General features: G+C 43.6%; 1 protein-coding gene across 3 annotated transcripts in view; it reads right to left on the bottom strand.

Annotated features, from left to right (window-relative positions):
• Window positions 1-19,641, bottom strand: part of maea (macrophage erythroblast attacher) — a 57,966-nt gene that overhangs the window by 25,244 nt on the left and 13,081 nt on the right. For all 3 annotated transcript variants that reach the window (XM_012960347.3, NM_001007962.1, XM_012960346.1), the window contains 1 exon segment: window positions 10,657-10,860. In XM_012960347.3, coding sequence (XP_012815801.1) covers window positions 10,657-10,860 — 204 coding nt within the window.

Raw genomic sequence — 19,641 nt, 5'->3', positions numbered from 1 at the left:
TTTTCCATCCTGGATATTCTTAAGCTTATGACTTAATGATTGATATATTAATGTTTTCTAAATCTTTAACTTTGTTATAAGCTGAAGTGGGTCCTGACAAAAGGTTAGACTGCCAAAAAGGGTTTGAACTAAAATGTCTTGACAAACTGCAATATTAGGTATAGCCATGGTTTACAATCACATAGCAAAATAATGAGTCGATAAAAAGTTACATTTGGAACAATATATACAGAAAGACTCTCAAAGTAAATGATGTCTACAGAATTTTTTGAAAAACAAATTGATATAACTTTGATACACTAATTTAATAAATGTTAGGTGCAAATAAGAATAACGTTAAATTGTAAGTGTCCTAAGCTGCTCAAGGCAAGATCAGTTTTTCCTGCTCTAATCAATAGCTGTACCTTGAAGCCGAATAGCAACCGTAATTGTGGCTTGTTTGTGCAGCCTTGTTATTCATCAGCAATGCATCTCATTACTCAGAACAGAATTCACAAAGCATAATTACTGTGCAACAGGATCTAACCCCAAACATTATGATGATTTTTAGCCTTACTCCAATCAAACAATCGTTTGATTTCCTCCCATAAAGAGGGAGTTCAAAAGAGATGACCCTTCAAGTCAGTTCTGAGAATTTATAATGGTGCCACAGATAATAAAACGGAGGTTCCTTCAGCTCTGAACCAATCTGTTTCATATAGCTCGCCCTCTTAGTCATAGGGCCCCATTAAAAACATTCTGATTCGGTTTGCTGGCTCTTTATTTACATAGAGGTAAGTTCATCTTAGCTGAAGGTCCAGCCATTCACCCAAACACATCCCTTATCATTGGAGAGCCATTCATGTCCATGTTGACCTTATTCTACATAAACAGAGGTATCTAACTGACATTGCTACTATTCCTTCCCAGATTACTTTTCCATTTTACTCACTGCCAGTCAGTGTCGGACTGGCCCACCAGCATACCAGGAGAAATCCCGATGGGCCCAGGTGTCAGTGGGCCCTCTTGCTTCTAACTATTTGTCAATTGCATGGTCATTCCATATTTCTGTATGGAAAAAAGAGATGAAAGGACAGAGAAAAGAGACTTGGATAATAAAGAGGTTGAGGGAGGAGAGGAGGAATAATAATTTAGAAAGTGGCCTATGGTCCAAGGTTTTCTGGTGGGTCCCTGGCATATCAGTCCGACACTGCTGCCAGTCCTTGGGGTTTTGAACGATGAACCAAGATTCCATTTCACCCCACCAGTTCAGATGGTCTTAAATTGTCACCACAGAAATAATCTGAAAAGTTCCTTGCAAGAACAGATGTCCCTATATTCTTAGTGTTCAGGAAAACACTTCAGGCAAAGCACAGGTACAGCAAAAGCTTGCTTTGATCAATTCATATGTTCTGATCCAGTGATTCCCAAACTGTGGGACTGGCATCCTTGGGATCTAAAGCCGACTATACACACACCTATATTATCGTACGAAGACTTGGTGCATGTATGGCGGCTTAAAGAGGCGACTGATATCGCAGAAGGCTGCGGATATCGGTCAACTTGTCGATCGTCCAGGTTAATAGGTTTCGATCAGGTGCCACTGAAGGCGCCTGCGCAAAGTCTACGCTCAGGGCTGAATTGGCAGGTGAGGTAGAATTTCTATTGTTTCTACAAAAGATCAAAATTGCTATGTGTATGGCCACCTTTAGTGCACTGGTGGGAGGGTCTCAGTCTGAAGACCACTTAAGAGAGATCTGGCTTGAATCATTCCTCTCCTGGATACATCTAAAAAGCCAGCTTCAATGTCAATTAGAAAGAGATTTGGGGTGAAAACTTTCATGTCCTACACAACTGATACACGACTGATACATCAGTGCCTTCCTTTATGTGTAACCTTGTTATAAGCTAAACGCAAGCTCTATAACTTCTTTCCCCGCTGGGACACAGAAGAAATATCTTCCATGAAGACTAAACAGTGCCCCAAATCAGCACAAAAATGGCACAAGGCTTGCAAAACAATGTAGCAGCACAGGAATGAGATCCGTTTTCTGGAAACTCATTTTCCAGAAAGCTCTGGAATAATGGGAAGGTCATCTACCAAAGACTCAATTTTAATCCAATTATCCAAAATTTTAAAACTTATTTCTCTTTTTTTTATAATAGCAAAACAGTAGCTTGTACTTGATCCCAAATAAAATATCAATCCTTATTGGAATAAGGATTATTTATAAAATTATTTTTTAGTAGATTTAAGGTATTGAAAGCCAAAATTACGGAAAGAACCCTAATCCACAAAACCCTGGTCCCGAGCATTCTGGATAAAAGATGCCATGTCTGTACCTTTGGCTTCTCTCAAAAGAAAAGCTATAAAATCTGAAATTGTAAAATATATATGAGATAAAATATATATGAGATTATATATTAGGAATGCACCAAATCCACTATTTCTGGATTCGGCCGAACCCTTCGTAAAGGATTTGGCTGAATACCGAACCGATTCTGAATCCTAATTTACATATGTAAGTTAGGATACGGAAGGGTTAAAGAGCACAGCGAAAATTTTTCAGCTTCTGTGTATATGTGACAAAAAGTAATGTGATTTTAAGGATTCGGTTCGGCCAGGAGCATGGATTTGTCAAAATCCAAATCCAGCTGAAAAAGGCAGAATCTTAGTTGAATCCCAAACCGAATCCGAGCGAGAGACAGAGCGAGAGCCAGAGACAGAGCCAGAGACAGAGCCAGAGACAGAGCCAGAGACAGAGCCAGAGACAGAGCCAGAGCCAGAGCCAGAGCGAGAGACAGAGACAGAGCCAGAGACAGAGCCAGAGACAGAGCCAGAGACAGAGCCAGAGACAGAGACAGAGCCAGAGACAGAGACAGAGCCAGAGCCAGAGCCAGAGCGAGAGACAGAGCCAGAGCGAGAGACAGAGCCAGAGCCAGAGCGAGAGACAGAGCCAGAGCGAGAGACAGAGCCAGAGACAGAGACAGAGCGAGAGACAGAGCAAGAGACAGAGCAAGAGACAGAGCGAGAGCCAGAGCAAGAGACAGAGCGAGAGCCAGAGCCAGAGCGAGAGACAGAGCGAGAGCCAGAGCGAGAGACAGAGCGAGAGCGAGAGACAGAGCGAGAGACAGAGCGAGAGACAGAGCGAGAGCCAGAGCCAGAGCCAGAGCGAGAGCCAGAGCGAGAGCCAGAGCGAGAGCCAGAGCGAGAGCCAGAGCGAGAGCCAGAGCGAGAGCCAGAGCGAGAGCCAGAGCGAGAGCCAGAGCGAGAGCCAGAGCGAGAGCCAGAGCCAGAGCCAGAGCGAGAGCCAGAGCCAGAGCGAGAGCCAGAGCGAGAGCCAGAGCGAGAGCCAGAGCCAGAGCGAGAGCCAGAGCGAGAGCCAGAGCGAGAGCCAGAGCCAGAGCGAGAGACAGAGCCAGAGCGAGAGCCAGAGCCAGAGCCAGAGCGAGAGCCAGAGCCAGAGCGAGAGCCAGAGACAGAGCCAGAGCCAGAGCCAGAGACAGAGCCAGAGACAGAGCCAGAGACAGAGACAGAGACAGAGACAGAGCCAGAGCCAGAGCCAGAGCCAGAGCGAGAGACAGAGCCAGAGCGAGAGACAGAGCCAGAGCCAGAGCGAGAGACAGAGCCAGAGCGAGAGCCAGAGCGAGAGCCAGAGCGAGAGACAGAGCCAGAGCCAGAGCGAGAGCCAGAGCCAGAGCCAGAGCGAGAGCCAGAGCGAGAGCCAGAGCCAGAGCGAGAGCCAGAGCCAGAGCCAGAGCCAGAGCCAGAGCCAGAGACAGAGACAGAGCCAGAGACAGAGCCAGAGACAGAGCCAGAGACAGAGACAGAGCCAGAGCCAGAGCGAGAGACAGAGCCAGAGCGAGAGCCAGAGCCAGAGCGAGAGCCAGAGCCAGAGCGAGAGACAGAGCCAGAGCGAGAGACAGATCCAGAGCGAGAGCCAGAGCGAGAGACAGATCCAGAGCGAGAGACAGAGCCAGAGACAGAGTGAGAGCCAGTGAGAGCGAGCGACAGAGTGAGAGCCAGAGCCAGAGAGAGCGAAAGAGAGACATAGAGACAGAGCGAGCGCGAGAGAGACAGAGCGAGCGCGAGAGAGACAGAGCGAGCGCGAGAGAGACAGAGCGAGCGCGAGAGAGACAGAGCGAGCGCGAGAGAGACAGAGCGAGCGCGAGAGAGACAGAGCGAGCGCGAGAGAGACAGAGCGAGCGCGAGAGAGACAGAGCGAGCGCGAGAGAGACAGAGCGAGCGCGAGAGAGACAGAGCGAGCGCGAGAGAGACAGAGCGAGCGCGAGAGAGACAGAGCGAGCGCGAGAGAGACAGAGCGAGCGCGAGAGAGACAGAGCGAGCGCGAGAGAGACAGAGCGAGCGCGAGAGAGACAGAGCGAGCGCGAGAGAGACAGAGCGAGCGCGAGAGAGACAGAGCGAGCGCGAGAGAGACAGAGCGAGCGCGAGAGAGACAGAGCGAGCGCGAGAGAGACAGAGCGAGCGCGAGAGAGACAGAGCGAGCGCGAGAGAGACACAGCGAGCGCGAGAGAGAGACAGAGCGAGCACGAGAGAGAGAGCAAGAGAGAGACAGAGAGACTACTAATTGCAGTGTTATCTAACAGAGTTCTGAGCTGAGAGAGAGACTGACTATATTGTTCTAAAATGTGTATTTAACCCATAAAAACATACGGCAGCGGCCCAGGAGACACCGTGCCTGTAAGGCAGGAAGCAAAGGGTAATACTGGAGCATCAGGAAAAGAGTTCGCCAATATTTAATAGCATTTGATTTTACAGACAATATTTACTTTGATTTCCACTAATTGCGGTGTTATCTAACACAGTCTGAGCTGCCCTCTAGGGCCTCGGAGAAATGTTCTTTTTTAACATCTCGGAACAGAATGCTTGGAGCAAAACTAAATAATACACAGGAATTATTCATAACGCACTTGGAACTGTAATGAGGGGCTGCATGAAAGGGAATAAATGACAGATTTCTGAGATAAAACCATTTACACAGAGACACAAAGCACATAGACAAGGGTATCAATTAGTCACTTAGCACTTTGTTCATTTTAGGCAAGCAATATGAAATAATGAGAATTAGATATTTGCATTTGGGTTTTTTGTTTTTTTTTTCATATTCCCATTAAACCGCAGACGGGGGGAGAAACTGCAATCATTTTAACTTGCTAGCAAAGCTGTGAAGGCGGATTTTCAGCAAATGTCTGCACATTCCTCCAAGCACTTTAACAGGGTGAAAATAAAAACTGAAATAGAACTAACATTTGCGCATCCATTGTTTGAAAACATTTTTCTTCATTAAGATTTGTGCCAGTATTTAATAAACTTCCTTCATTCTTCAGGTATATATTTTTGTTTTATAAATGTTTGTGTGATGTATTTGCACTGTATAAGGCATCGGTGCCCATGAGTGTGCCCGGCAGAGTTTAAAGGTCCCCATACACAGGGCCGATTGTAGCTGTCGATATTGGTTCCTTGGACAGATTCAGCAGCTTATCGGCCCGTGTAGGGGCAGGAACGACGGCCATACCCGACCGATATCTGGCCTGAAATTGGCCAGATATCGATCAGGCAGGTTAAAAGATTCAGTCGGATCGGGGGGCACATCGGCTCGTTGATGCGGTCCCCGAACCGACTGCCCCATTGCCGCCATTATAATTCGATCATTTGGCCCCAAGCCAAACGATCAAATTAGCCTACACGTACCCCGATATCGCCCACCCGTAGGTGTATGGGGGGACCTTAAGAATATTTGGGATTGCTGGCTGATTCACAAACAGGCACTGCAGCCAAGCAACAGAGATTATAGTCTCTTCCTCTGAACCTTATTGGTTTTGACAAGCTATATACTCCTAGCCTTGGGAAGCCCATCTTCTCTCTCTTCTTCTATACAATCTCTTTTGCTCCCTTCTAACCCTTTCTTAGAAAAATGTATACTATATAACATTATATTAGGGATGCACCAAACCCACTTTTTTGGGTTCAGCCAAACCTCCAAACCCACCCAGCAGGATTCTGCCGAATCCCAAACTGAATTCGAATCGTAATTAGCATATGCTGATTAGGTTCGGAAGGGGTTAAAAATCTCTGCAGTGGTTTTTTTCACTGCCCATTTAAACCTTTCCGAATTCTAATTAGCATGTGCTAATTTGGATTCGGATTCGGTTCGGCCGGGACCGCAGATCTGGCCAAAACCAAATCCTTAAAAAAATGCAGCGATTTGGTGCATCCCTACATTATATATAGTTGGGGAGCAGCACAAGCATGCAAAAAGTTCCTGTGGTTCCACACTTGGCAACTGGTAGCCCCTATGTGGACTGTCAGCCTATTTTTCTTTAACTAAAATTTGCCCCCAAGTCAGGAATTCAAAAATAACTCCCTGGTTTGGGGGCACTGAGAGCAACACCCAAGGGGTTGGGGAGCAACATGTTGCCCCTGAGCCACTGGTTGGGGATCACTGATTTAATGGATCCAAATGTTACATTAGAGAGAAAAGAATACATTAGTCATGCACCACTAGATTTAATACTGGTCTAATGGGTCAGTGAAAGAGCCAAACAGGAACTTTGAAACATTCCCCCTGTTCACCTATTTATCTACTGGCACACAGCACTGGTGGCCCCTTGGCATTCTAGCATCTAGCATGTCATTCTGTGAAAATGTGCTCAAGGGGGAGTATAAACATCAGTCGTGCACCTCTAGATATAGTACTTAAAGAATCAACTGGTTTAATCAAAAACTAAGCCAGTGTAGCTGTTCCACTGCGATAAGCACATTAGAAGTAAAAGTAATGTAAGTCTCCTATAGGCTTCTATACCTTCTATTTTTATTAGTATATCTAATATTAAATACCTATTAATGTGATGTTATTTTCATCTTGCTTTGTTTTTCCAGTATCAACAAACATGTCACATGCAGTATCAGTCTTGCCTATGCCTCCATTACTCCCAGGCTTGCTTGCTACAGTCTTCTTCTAACTCCTTTGATTGTCCTGTAGTTTTATGATCCCTGTACACTGCAGGAAATAGGCTTAAATTTGGAAGACGTGCAACAAATATGGGGCATCTGACACAACGGGGTACAAATAGCCAGCAATGGTGTGGTCTAGTAACCCGGTAATCCAGGGTGGTGGACAGGAGACTGGGTGCAAAACCAACCAACCAAAACTGGCTGCTACGTCAAGAGCAACAAGTTCTAGATTTCTCATAGTGTGTACAGAGTAGAGATATTATAAATGGTTCCTCTATATCAGGGCAGTCCAACTGCAGGTCCATAGGCTGGATGTGGCCCTCCAGTCTGCTCATGACATGCAATCTGCCCCTCGAACCTGCTGTATGACATAACTGGCCCACTACATGTAATCAGTCAGACAGCACTGCTCTATACTATGCACGAGAATAATCATTTTTTAAAGGACTATACCCCCCGAACAATGAAGGTCTCTATAAAAATATATTGCATAAACAGCTCATATGTAAAACCCTGCTTCATCTAAATAAACCATTTTCATAAAAAATATAGCAGTATGTGCCATTGGGTAATCCTAAATAGAGAACTGCAATTTTAAGTACTAAGGGCCACCTCCTGGGATCATAGGATTCACAGTGCACACAAACAAGCCAAGGCACACATACATGCTAGGCCCCATCAGCCAATGAATGGGCAGAGTTCTGCCTTTTGCTCCCACACTACTTCCTGTTACAGTTAGAGCTGCATCACTTCCTGTCAGCTGATATCTGAGGGAGCACACAGCCCATCACTAAATGGCGGCTCAAGGGAAAGGATGTAAAAGGGCAATATTTACTGATATATATATTCCAGTTTGGCGAGATTCTTTATTAGGCCACTTAACATAATATAAACTATCTGCTGGATAAGTATTTATTCTGGGGGTATGGTTTTCCAATAAAGGCAATAGAAAGAGCAAAAGGGCAGTAAAGAGTAGAGAAATTGGAATGTGTTTCCAAGAGAAAAGATGTAAAAGGGCAATATTTACTGATATATATATTCCAGTTTGGGGAGATTCTTTAATAGGCCACTTAATATGATATAAATAAACCTTAGGTTTTTAATTAGTGGATGCACTGCTGTAAAACAGTAATAAGTCTGCAAATGGGGCAAATCTGTGTACCGTATACCATGCAAAGATGGTGCTTTGGGGTACAGGCCAATACAAAATGACAGCTGCCACTCAAGAAACACGATAGGCCTTGAAGAACAGGGGTGGGGTGACTGCATAGAATAAAAAAAAAACGTACTGTGAGAAATTCAAGAGGAACATGTCATTTAATGGGTTTGTTCACCTTTGCGTTTACTTTAGTATGATGTAAAGAGTAATATTCTGAGACAATTTGCTATTGGTCTTTATTTTTTATTATGTGTAGTTTTAGCAGTTAGTTCATTTCTTGTTCAGCAGCTCTGCAGTTTGGAGTTTCAGCAGCTATCTGGTCGCTAGGGTCCAAAATACCTTAGCGACCATGAAGCAGTTTGAATGAGAGGATGGTAAATGAATAGCAGCGGAAAAACAAGTAGAAAACAAGTTATAAAAAGTGACAATAACGATATTTTTTCGGCTGCCAGGGTCAGTGACCCCCATTTTCTAACTCTTCTAGAAGAAGAAAAAGGCAAATAGATCAAAAACTAAAACTACATGTTTTTGTTTTTTGTTTTTTTTTTTAGTTCACCCACCTTACTATATGCATTATAGCAGAAATAAAATAACTAAGTGCTATACACAAGCACCAGTATCCCTGACAAGCTGTAGCCACTGTAATACACATAAACAACAGCCATAAAGTGCCAGACACCCCCTTCCCAATGCCTGGTCTGTCAACATTATTAAAAACTAAAAAAAGCACCTCTGATCCCAGCGCTGGAATCCAAGGTCATAACGAAATTCAAATAAGATCATTACTCAGCCTAACAAGCCTGCGCCGATGAGCCATCTTTATGGACCATTCTATCAAAATCATTTGTTATGGCCGCTTCTATTTCTCCAGCTCTTTTCTGTTTATCACCTCATTAAAGAGCTGAAAGCCATTAACAAATTACTCCAATAGTCAGATTTGATTAGCACAGATTTTCCTGTCAGCACCTGTTGATGAACGGCTTCCAACCTCATTATTTTCACAGAAAAATCAGATAGCTCAACATAAAGGAATTCGCCGAGGGAAAGTTGAGGTTCCTTTGCAGGAGCTGGCTCTATGAGAAGGTGATGAAATGAAACGTATTAATGCCTGATGATGTGAAATTGGGAAATGAAGTGGAGCTGCATAATGCAGCATTTGGGCGCCCTGGGGATGGGCTGGTTTTGTGTTTGTTACTGCAGTGCCTCGGCTAGTCTGACTGTAAGAGCAATCGGAAACCAGCCTTTCCCATGGATCACACATTAAAGGGATGGGTTAACTTTTGGTATGTTATAAAATGACCTGTTCCTAGCAACTTTTCAATTGTTTTTTTATTTTTTTTTAAATAGTTTTTGAGTTAATTGCCGTCGTCTTCGAGCTTTCAAATGGGGAGTCACTGAGCCAAAAACGATTGCTCTGCGAGGCTACAATTTCATTATTATTGTTATATTGTTATATTGTTTTATAACCTTCTGGAGCACTAAGACATTATCTTGCCTAGTCCTGCACTTAAGGGCAAATGCCCATACCTGATGCACTCTTACCTTCCGCTTTGTGCCTGTATGTTGCCCAACCACTTAGATTGTAAGCTCTACGGGGCAGGGAACTCCTTCCTACTGTGTCTCATACCACATGGCACTTATATATATATATATATATTTATTGTATTTATTTATTACGCGCTGCGTACCCTTGTGGCGCTTTATAAATAAAGTTATACATACATACATACATACATACTTATCTTTCTATGCAGGCCCTCTCCTTTTCATATTCCCATCTCTTGTTTAAACCGCTGCCGGTAAATAAGACCCTAGCAACCAGGTAGCTGCTAAAATACCAGATGGATAGCTGCTCAACAAAAAGCTTTAGGGCTGTGACACACAGGGAGATTAGTCGCCGTGTGACAAAACTCCCCGAAATGCCATCCCACCGGCGATTTACATTCTCGCCGACGAGATGGAATTTCGGGGAGATTAGTCGCCCACAACAAGAGAGATTTGTAGCACGCCGAATAATCTCCCCGTGTGTCACAGCCCTTATACCTAAAAAACCCTAAAAAAAAAAATAAAAAACAAAGATCAACTGCATATTGTCTCAGAATATCGATGTCTACATCATATTAAAAGTTAATTTAAAGATGAACTACCCCTTTAAAGGGATGGTTCACCTTTAAACTTTTAGCATGTTATAGAATTACCTATTCTAAGTAATTTTTCAATTGGTCTTCATCAATTGCTTGTTATAATTTTTGAACTATTTGCCTTCTCCTTGCAACTCTTTGCAGTTTTTAAATAGGGTCACTGACCACGGCAGCCAGAAAAACGATTGTTCCATGAGGCTACAGTTTTATTGTTATTCTCTGGAACTTTCTTTTCTATTCAGGCCCTCTCCTATTCATATAACAGTCTCTCATCTAAACTACTCCCTGATTGCTAAGGTGACTTGGACCCTATGGGGGTATGGGTACCTATAGGTTTCTTTCTCATTTAAGCAACCTGTCACCTCAATTTCTCATAGAAATAACATTCCAACAAGGCTTACCTCGATCCCACTTTGGCGAGCTAGTTTCACAGCCGTGTTGTAGTAGCCGCAGCGCAGGAGATGTTCCACCATCATGCGGTCCATACGCTTCTTTTTCCACATATTGATTGCCGCCACTTGGTCATTGCTGTGCTCCTTCAGGTGTTCAATCCGCCGTTTGCACAGTTTGGCGCTCTCATCCTCTGCCTGGATCGATTCCACAGCCTGTTTAATAGAGCACCGAGCATACAGATTAGTTAGTACAATGCGCTACTGCATCTTCTTCCCCAAAGAAATTCTTCAAATACAGATCAGAAATCTATTATAATCAGTGACGAAACACTGAGCCATTAATTAGTGAAAGGGAGAAGATAAAAGTGGCCATACATGTAGCAATTTCGATCGTTCGTACAACCAAGATCGTTCCCACCCTCCACTGGCGTTCTGGGCAGAATCGTCATACATGGAGGTAGCAACAATAGGAATTCTACCTCCTTCTGCCGATTCAGCCCTGAACGTAGATTTTGCTCGGGCGCCTTCAATGGAGCCCGATCAAAATCTTTTAACCTGGCCGATCGACGAGACGACCAATATCAGCAGCCTTTTGCAATATCGGTTGCCTCATCGAGCCGCCATACATGCACCGAATATTGTACCAACCAAGGTTTCATAAGATATTATTGGTGGGTGTATGGCCGGCTTAAGGCTTTTATTCCCTAGTGGGACTGCGTGGATAACACTGCTACCTATGGAACAAGTACATAAAGGTACACTACCATCAGAATACAATATTTTTTGTTCCTATGAGATGCTGAGCAAAGGAGATTTTTTTTTCTTTTAAAAGGGTTTCCCCACTGCCCCCAGAATTCACAGTAGCTACTGGAAAGCAATAGGAACACTAGGGCCTCAACAAAAGAGCAAGGTGGGAGGCTGCCCTCAAAAGGTAAAATATGATACAGACCAGTTTTTTACATTTTAAGATCAACTTCTCCTGTGATCCTGTGTAAAATTACCTTCTATCTATCATTACCCATAGACAGATCTCCCACCATACCCAGCATGTATCTGTAAAGGTATTTGGATTACAGTGCAAACCCCCAGTAAAGCAGAGGAATACTCCAACACATTCTTCATACCTTTCAGCCTGTGAAAAAAAACAGGCTTTCTCAGATCCCCATTTGTCAATGTCACAGAGTTGGTCAATCGAAAAGCATTTATGCCAGTGCCAAATCCAAGAAGCGACATGATGTCTGGGTGATTGATGCCCAATTGCCTCGACTTATATTCCCTGCACTCCAGTGGCAGCCACACATGCAAAATCCCAAATTTAAGTACATCAGACAGACAGGCACTTAATTTTCTAAGCAAACACTGGGCAGGTACCCATTTAGTAATAGATAAGAATAGGAATAGAAAAAAATGTATGTAGGTAGAAAATATGGCTACTATTTTTGCCTGGGATACAAACTAGTTACTGTTCAGAACTGACACAAAGTCTGTACTCCAAACAACAAAAACATGTAAGAAAACTATGTTTTAGTAAATCACATTCTAGGACAGGGGTGGGCAAACTACGGCCCGCGGGCCACATCCGGCCCGTCAGCCCTTTCAATCCGGCCCCCCGTCTCCGTCCCCCTTAAAAGAATGACGGGCCCTGATTGGTTGTGCCCCGTGCGTGCGCACAGCGTCAGCACACACGGGGCGCAACCATATAACAGAATGCACTGGGGAGCCGGGGAACAGAAGGACGGGACGGAGGAAGCAGCGGGTCACTGGGGGGGAGGTAAGAGGCCCCATAATTTTTTATGGCAGCCCCGGGCGTAACGCTGTCCCGGCCCGGTCCGGCCCGTATGTTAGTTAATGTGGCCCCTGAGCTAAAAAGTTTGCCCACCCCTGTTCTAGGATATAAGGTGGTCATACACGGGCAGATTTAAGCTGCCAATTGGGGTCCGAAAACTAGCCTTATGTCAATCTGGCAGGCTTGATTTTCCCATTGGACCGAAGGACTGCATCGGATCACTAAAGCAGCCCTTAATTACAATATAATTTACTGTTGCCCTGCACTGGTACAACTGGTGTGTTTGCTTCAGAAAAACAAATTTATACAAGCAAAGCTGCTGTGTAGCCAAGGGGGCAGCCATTCAGGAGAAAAGGCACCGGTTACTTAGCAGATACCAGATAAAACACCATTGTATTCTACAGTGCTTATCTGTTATCTGCTATGGAACCTGTGCTTTTTGTCCTTTTCTTCCAGCTTGCATGGCTGCCCCCGTGGCTACATAGCAGCTTATTTATATAAACTATAGTAGTGTTTCTGTAGCCAACACACAACTTACCAGTGCAGGGCGACAGTACTTTATGTTTTAACTACTTTAAAGCAATTTAATTTTTTGGTGTTACTGTTCCTTTAACAAGGGAATTGGATTTGGAACTCTTGGGATTTTCTCCAAACCAGTGATGTAATTGGCATGCCCTCGCCCTAGGCACATGAGAAGCAATGCCCCTCTTTCATCTACTGTTGGATTGGCACATTCACATTAAAAAAAAATGTACTGTGTATCTGCCAAGCCAGTAGAACAATAGTACTAGCCCATTTGCTTCAAGTGCCGGTCAGTGGGCAAGTTAACAGCGATGAGCATTTTTTTAGGCAACCAGCCAAAATAAAGGAAGTACTGATGAGCAGCCTGGTCAGTAAACATCCCATCTGTAGATATTGGTGTTTAAGATTTATGCTATAAACACTTAATAGTTATTATCTAAGAACAAAGATTTAGAACAGGACACAAGTACAGAACTGCAATTGTAAGATGATTTTAGACATCAAGACCAAAGGTTATTCTATTTGTTTGGGTCTTAGAATGCTCACACAGAACAAGGAATGCACAAATAGTCTCAGACTCACCAACTACACAAATACCATACAGGTCATTGCGCTGAGATAGTGAAACACTTAAGATGGCCATACACAGGCCGATTCTAGCTGCCGATATCGGTCCCTTATACCGGATTCAACAGCTTATCGGCTCGTGTATGGGCACTAACGACGGCCTGCCCGACTGACATCTGGCCTGAAATCAGGAAGATCTCAATCGGACAGGTTAAAAAATTTAGTCGGATCGGGGACCACATCAACGAGCCGATACGGTCCCCGATCAGACTAAATTTTTTTAACCTGCCCGATTGAGATCTGCCTGATTTCAGGCCAGATACCCATCGCTATAATTCGATTGTTTGGCTCCAGGGCTAAATAACTGAATTAGCCAGGATTCCCATAGGTGGGGGATATCGGGAGAAGATCCGCTGGCTTGGCGACATCGCCAAGTGAGCGGATCTGAAGGTGTATGGGCACCCTTAAGCCTTTTCTAAAGATGGACAAAGAGACACAGTTATGCTAAAACAAGCATGATGATTGGATGCCATGGGATCAGCCCCATGTAGGAAGAAAAGGTTAAATGGCAACATTTTTGTACATGAATTTGTTCCTTCGCGTCCTCACGAGCTTTTAGGACGTATGAGCTATTATTTAATACTCTGTATTAATGTATATCTCAATAAAGCTGTCTGGTTAATATTCTTAGTGAATCTGAAAGTCAAGCCCAGGGGGAACTTGGGGATAGAGCTGGGCGGTATGACCAAAAATTTATATCACGGTATTTTTCAAAATTATATCGGTATCACGGTATTTGACGGTATATAAATAAAAAAATAAATAATGGTGGCCCCCAACAACCCCCCAACCCCAGCGCCCCCCCAACAACCCCAACACCAACCCCCCCAGCCACAACCCCCCCCAACCCCCCCAGCCACAACCCCAGCCCCCCCAACCCCAGCCACAACCCCCCCACCAGCCACAAACCCCCCAGCCCCAGCCACAACCCCCCCAGCCCCAGCCCCAGTCCAAGAATGACTTACTGTGGGCGAGAGTCATATATCCTTAGTGGAGAATCATATGGGGTGACAAGTACATATGAACCCAGTATTTCAAGTATTAATACTGACGTTTCAAATATATTTTCAATACAACACCATGATTTAAACAAATACGAAGAATAAAAAGTCCTAATATTAAGTTTGGCTAGAGGAGGAGACCTCTGGGAGCGAGAGAGGTGGCATTATTAGAGCACGTTACCGGCGTGAAGAATTCTCAACTTGTTGAAACATTGCAATGAGCAGTAGTTGTATAGGATATGATTTACAAAGCAAATTTTCATGATCAGTGTGGAAAAGAGCATTTACCCTAATCGTATGGCGAAATGTAAGAGCTCAGTGCTGTTGCTACGGTTTAACACCCCTAAGCACAGAATATGAACCATCCTGAAACAGTAACACTTTAATAACTGTGCCAATATAGTGGTGTATTTATCAACATTGGAGACAAACATTACTGGTGATGTTGCAGATCTTTGCTTTTGCTTTCTAAAGATTAAGTGACCGTTCAAATAGAATTGCTGATTGGTTGCTAAGGGCAACAATATTGGTGACTTTTGTCTCCAATGAAAATAAATGCGCACCTTAGTGTAAAGATACTTTCCTGAGTTGGGAAAGTATTAATAATTATGCTCAAATTCACCTTGTGTTCTTTTTTGTTTTGCCACGGCCAACAACTATGTTACCTCAACCCCAGAAATTAAGGAAAATATGTCCTTGCTAAGCAAAGAATCTGATTCAGGGCTATTTACGCTATACCTTGGAGAATGGCTATAACTGCAGATTGTTTATACTCCATAATGTAAGTTTAAATTCCTTTCAGACTGAAGTTCCAGTTTTCTGGCATTTCCTTAACCCCTTCCCCTGTGACTCTAGTCCTGGATCAGCACTACTTCCATTACACCCTGTGCTAGCAGCCATAGCTAGTAATTTGTCAGAGCTTTGCCAAGAGACCATCAACTTTCCCCTTCCTGCTTTTAATAATCATAAATTTGAACCAGAGTGTTCTGTTTGCTGAACTGTGTGCACTCGCTCTCTCTTTATTAAAACAAAAAAAATGAGAATTTCTGCAGTAGGAAAATGGGTGCGGGGACCTTGATTTGTGTTACAGAGCTGGTTTTTACACTTGAGACTCTGAGACACATATATCTATATATGTGCATTGGTGCACAGCTAATGGCCAGTAGCTGACAGTTATATGGAAGCCTGCATAGCGGATCAGCCCTGCTGCTGTTTCATTGGGTGCCGGAATAAGAATAGAAAACCTTGTCAATATGTTAACTTTCTCTGTTTAAGCACCCAAACCCCATTTGACTTAGGGTCCCCATACACGGCCGATTCTAGCTGCCGATATCGGCCCCTTAGACCGATTCGGCAGCTAATCGGCCCATGTATGGGCACTACCGACAGGACTGCCCGACCAATCTAGTTGGATCGGGGACCGCATTGGCTCATTGATGTGGTCCCCAGACCGACTTTTCCTATACCTGTGGTTATAACTCGATCGTTTGGCCCCAGGAATCGAATAAGCCTGGATTCTCCCAATATCGCCCACCCGTAGGTGGGAAATATCGGGAGAAGATCCGCTCGCTTGGCGTCATCACCAAGCGAGCAGATCTGAAGGTGTATGGGCACCTTTAGTTACCATTCAGAAAATGTATAAGCACAAAGAATGCTGTTCATATTTGCCTTGACATGACTGCTATTCTTCTGCAGTTTATTTAAATAGTTCCTTTGAAGCACAAACAGCACTGAACTATTAAACAATATAAATGCATGAAAGCTGAACCTTGATAATGAGGCAGAGTATATCTCAAGGCAACACTATTGAACCCTCTGTAACAATGTAACAGGCGTTAATAGGCATGATAGATTGAGGTATAATTATATATATATCTTCAAAAGGCCCCACACTCCAATTTGCAGTACATCAAGGCCCACTTTAGGGCCTTTCTCAAGGTTTTTATGCATAACATTCTAAAAATCCACCACCATTCCAATACAAGATATTTTGAACTAAATCCAGTGTTGGAGCTGAAGCGGATGGGGGGGGTACACCTCCCTTCTGTAATGAACGCCCGTGAATACTGTGCTGCACACATGCCGATTAATAATAGAAAAGGGGCTGCCAGAGCCAAATACAGCAATGCCCTGCCCATAGCAATATATGGAAGTGCTCTTCCTTGGGAGAGGCCGGCAGTGACAGGAAGCCTACACTTATAATCTCCGAAATGCCAGCAGCAGAGCCCCCATCCTTGTGTCTTCCATAGGCAAAGCATTCCCCATTCTTGTTGTAGGAAGCACATGTTTTGATACTCAAGGGGGATCATTTATAAACACTGGGCAGATTTGCACCTGGGCAGTAACCCACAGCAACCAGTCAGTGATTACATTTTTCCAGCCTGCTACAGGTTTCACAATGAAAGCAGAATTCTAATTGGTTGCAATGGGGTACTGCTCAGGTGCAAATTTGCCCACTGTTTATAAATGATTCCCAGTGTGTTCTATATGAGCCCCATGGCACTTAAAATGCCCTGATTGCATTAGGCCTTAATTTAACACCTCTGTTCAATGACAGGAACAAGTAGAAAAAGTGGCACAGTTAAAAGCCATTGGGTCAGTGAAATTGTCCATCAGGTAGGGCACCCATTGGACCTCCTTGCAGCTACTGCTGCCTCTACTCTTTCACCTCTGAGGAGCAGTTTGCTTGCCTGTCCATATTTCCCCACCAAACACCCAACTATTTATGTAACTTATACAAAACATTGACCATAATTATGATAATTATCACGGACAGGATAAATAACATTCACAGTAACAACAATAAGCAATCATCAGGATCACACAGTAAGGCATTTAAAGCCTCTGGAAAGACCTGAAACACTAGTTAGTCCCATTAGTGTGCATGGAGATATGATTATTGGCATGACTTGCTCGCTGACTAAGGGTGAAGACACACTGAGCTACTAGTAGCAGCTACTTTTTTATGGCTACTAAACTCCAGAAAATTCCCTGCCATATACAACACAGAGAAATGCCTCTGCTAAAACAAACATACAGACAATTATCAGTAAACGATCTGCGCTGTCTATTTTAGTAGCCACAAGTGCTGCTACTAGTAGCTCTGTGTGTCTTCACCCTAAACCATCATTAGAATGGATCCCATGACCTGCGTCACTGCTAGGATGGGCAGAGAAGCATGGCCTACTGAGAGCAGCTCTGCAAGTCTGAGTAACTATTTATAGTTGAACACATAAGGATTCTCAAAATAATTCTGAAAATATCTGTGGTCCCATGTTGCATAACAATGACTGAAAGGGGAACACTTTTTGTTGGGGGTCACTATAAAGCAGGGGTCTCAAACTCGCGGCCCTCGGTACAGTATTTTGTGGCCCGCACCAACGCCTTCTCAAAAGCAATGAATGGATCGCGATTTTTATTGCGATTCAAGGGATAATGCAAGGCACGGCGGGCGGGAGCTGCTGATTGCGGAAATGACGTTATGCCATCATAACAGTTATTATGGGAAGACGTTCTGTGTGCACAATTAGCTGCTAAGGAGCTAATTGTGCACACAGAACGTCTTCCCATAATAACTGTTATGATGGCATAACGTCATTTCCGCAATCAGCAGCTCCCGCCCGCCGTGCCTTGCATTATCCCTTGAAAGCCAATTTTTGGTGAAATCCCTTATGCGGCCCAGCCTCATCCTGACTTTGCCTCCTGCGGCCCCCAGGTAAATTGAGTTTGAGCCCCCTGCTATAAAGCAACATTCTAATATGCATTAAAGTTTTCAGTGATGTTAAAGTGATTTGCAAATGTAATTGCTTGTGCTTGTCCTTTTTTTACAGTGCTGGTTCTGACTACTGAAACAACATAGTAAGTGTCACGTCTCCTACCGCTACTATTCCCACAATGCCTTGCTGGATGTGAATGACTTGTCTGTTAGGTGCTGCGGGGTATGTCCCTGCTTCTTGAAGGGTCTATTAATCTGCTGGCTTCTGCTACACTGTTGCAAATGTCAGAACAAGCAGCGCAGAGAATAAAAGGTAGAAATGAATAGACAGACACTGCTTTCAACTGTGATTTCATTTGCAAATATGTTTGGAATATTTGAATATTTTAAAATGCTTTCATCAAGGAATATTAGAAAGCTGTTTAAAATTACATTGTCTTCAATTATACAAGAATATCAATTTGAGTGACATTCCCCTTTAATGTAAGTGCCCCCATCTCTCCATTTCTGACATGCCTCCATGGCACATTTCTGTAAATGGGATTTATCTGTATATCCACATAAATGAACGCATCCCATAACAATGACAATATATAAAACACGAAGAGGCTGACAGGGTGCCACTGAAGTCACTAGTAAGAACCATTGGCGATAGTGGAGTTTTCTTTACTGGCATGGGTCAGGTCAGGGACCCACGGGTTACCCGAAAGAAAAGCAGATACCCTGCAGGTAGGATTTTAGCATGAGGCTATAGATGCAGGTCTTAACCATATTTGTTATATTATATTACAAGTATCGGACCCCTTATCCGGAAACCCATTATCCAGAAAGTCCGAATTACGGAAAGGCCATCTCCCATAGACTCCATTTTAATCAAATAATTGACATTTTTAAAAATGATTTCCTTTTCTCTGTAATAATAAAACAGTACCTGTACTTGATCCCAACTAAGATATAATTACCCCTTATTGGGGGCAGAACAGCCCTATTGGGTTTATTTAATGGTTAAATGATTCCCTTTTCTCTGTAATAATAAAACAGTACCTGTACTTGATCCCAACTAAGATATAATTACCCCTTATTGGGGCAGAACAGCCCTATTGGGTTTATTTAATGGTTAAATGATTCCCTTTTCTCTGTAATAATAAAACAGTACCTGTACTTGATCCCAACTAAGATATAATTACCCCTTATTGGGGGCAGAACAGCCCTATTGGGTTTATTTAATGGTTAAATGATTCCCTTTTCTCTGTAATAATAAAACAGTACCTGTACTTGATTCCAGCTAAAATAGAATTAATCCGTATTGAAGGCAAAACAATCCTATTGGATTAAGTACTGTT

This window comes from Xenopus tropicalis, chromosome 1 (assembly GCF_000004195.4).
Source record: "Xenopus tropicalis strain Nigerian chromosome 1, UCB_Xtro_10.0, whole genome shotgun sequence".
In the NCBI taxonomy this organism is placed as follows: domain Eukaryota; kingdom Metazoa; phylum Chordata; class Amphibia; order Anura; family Pipidae; genus Xenopus; species Xenopus tropicalis.
Note: the sequence above shows the minus strand (reverse complement) of the source record. Positions and strands in the feature narration are given on the sequence as shown.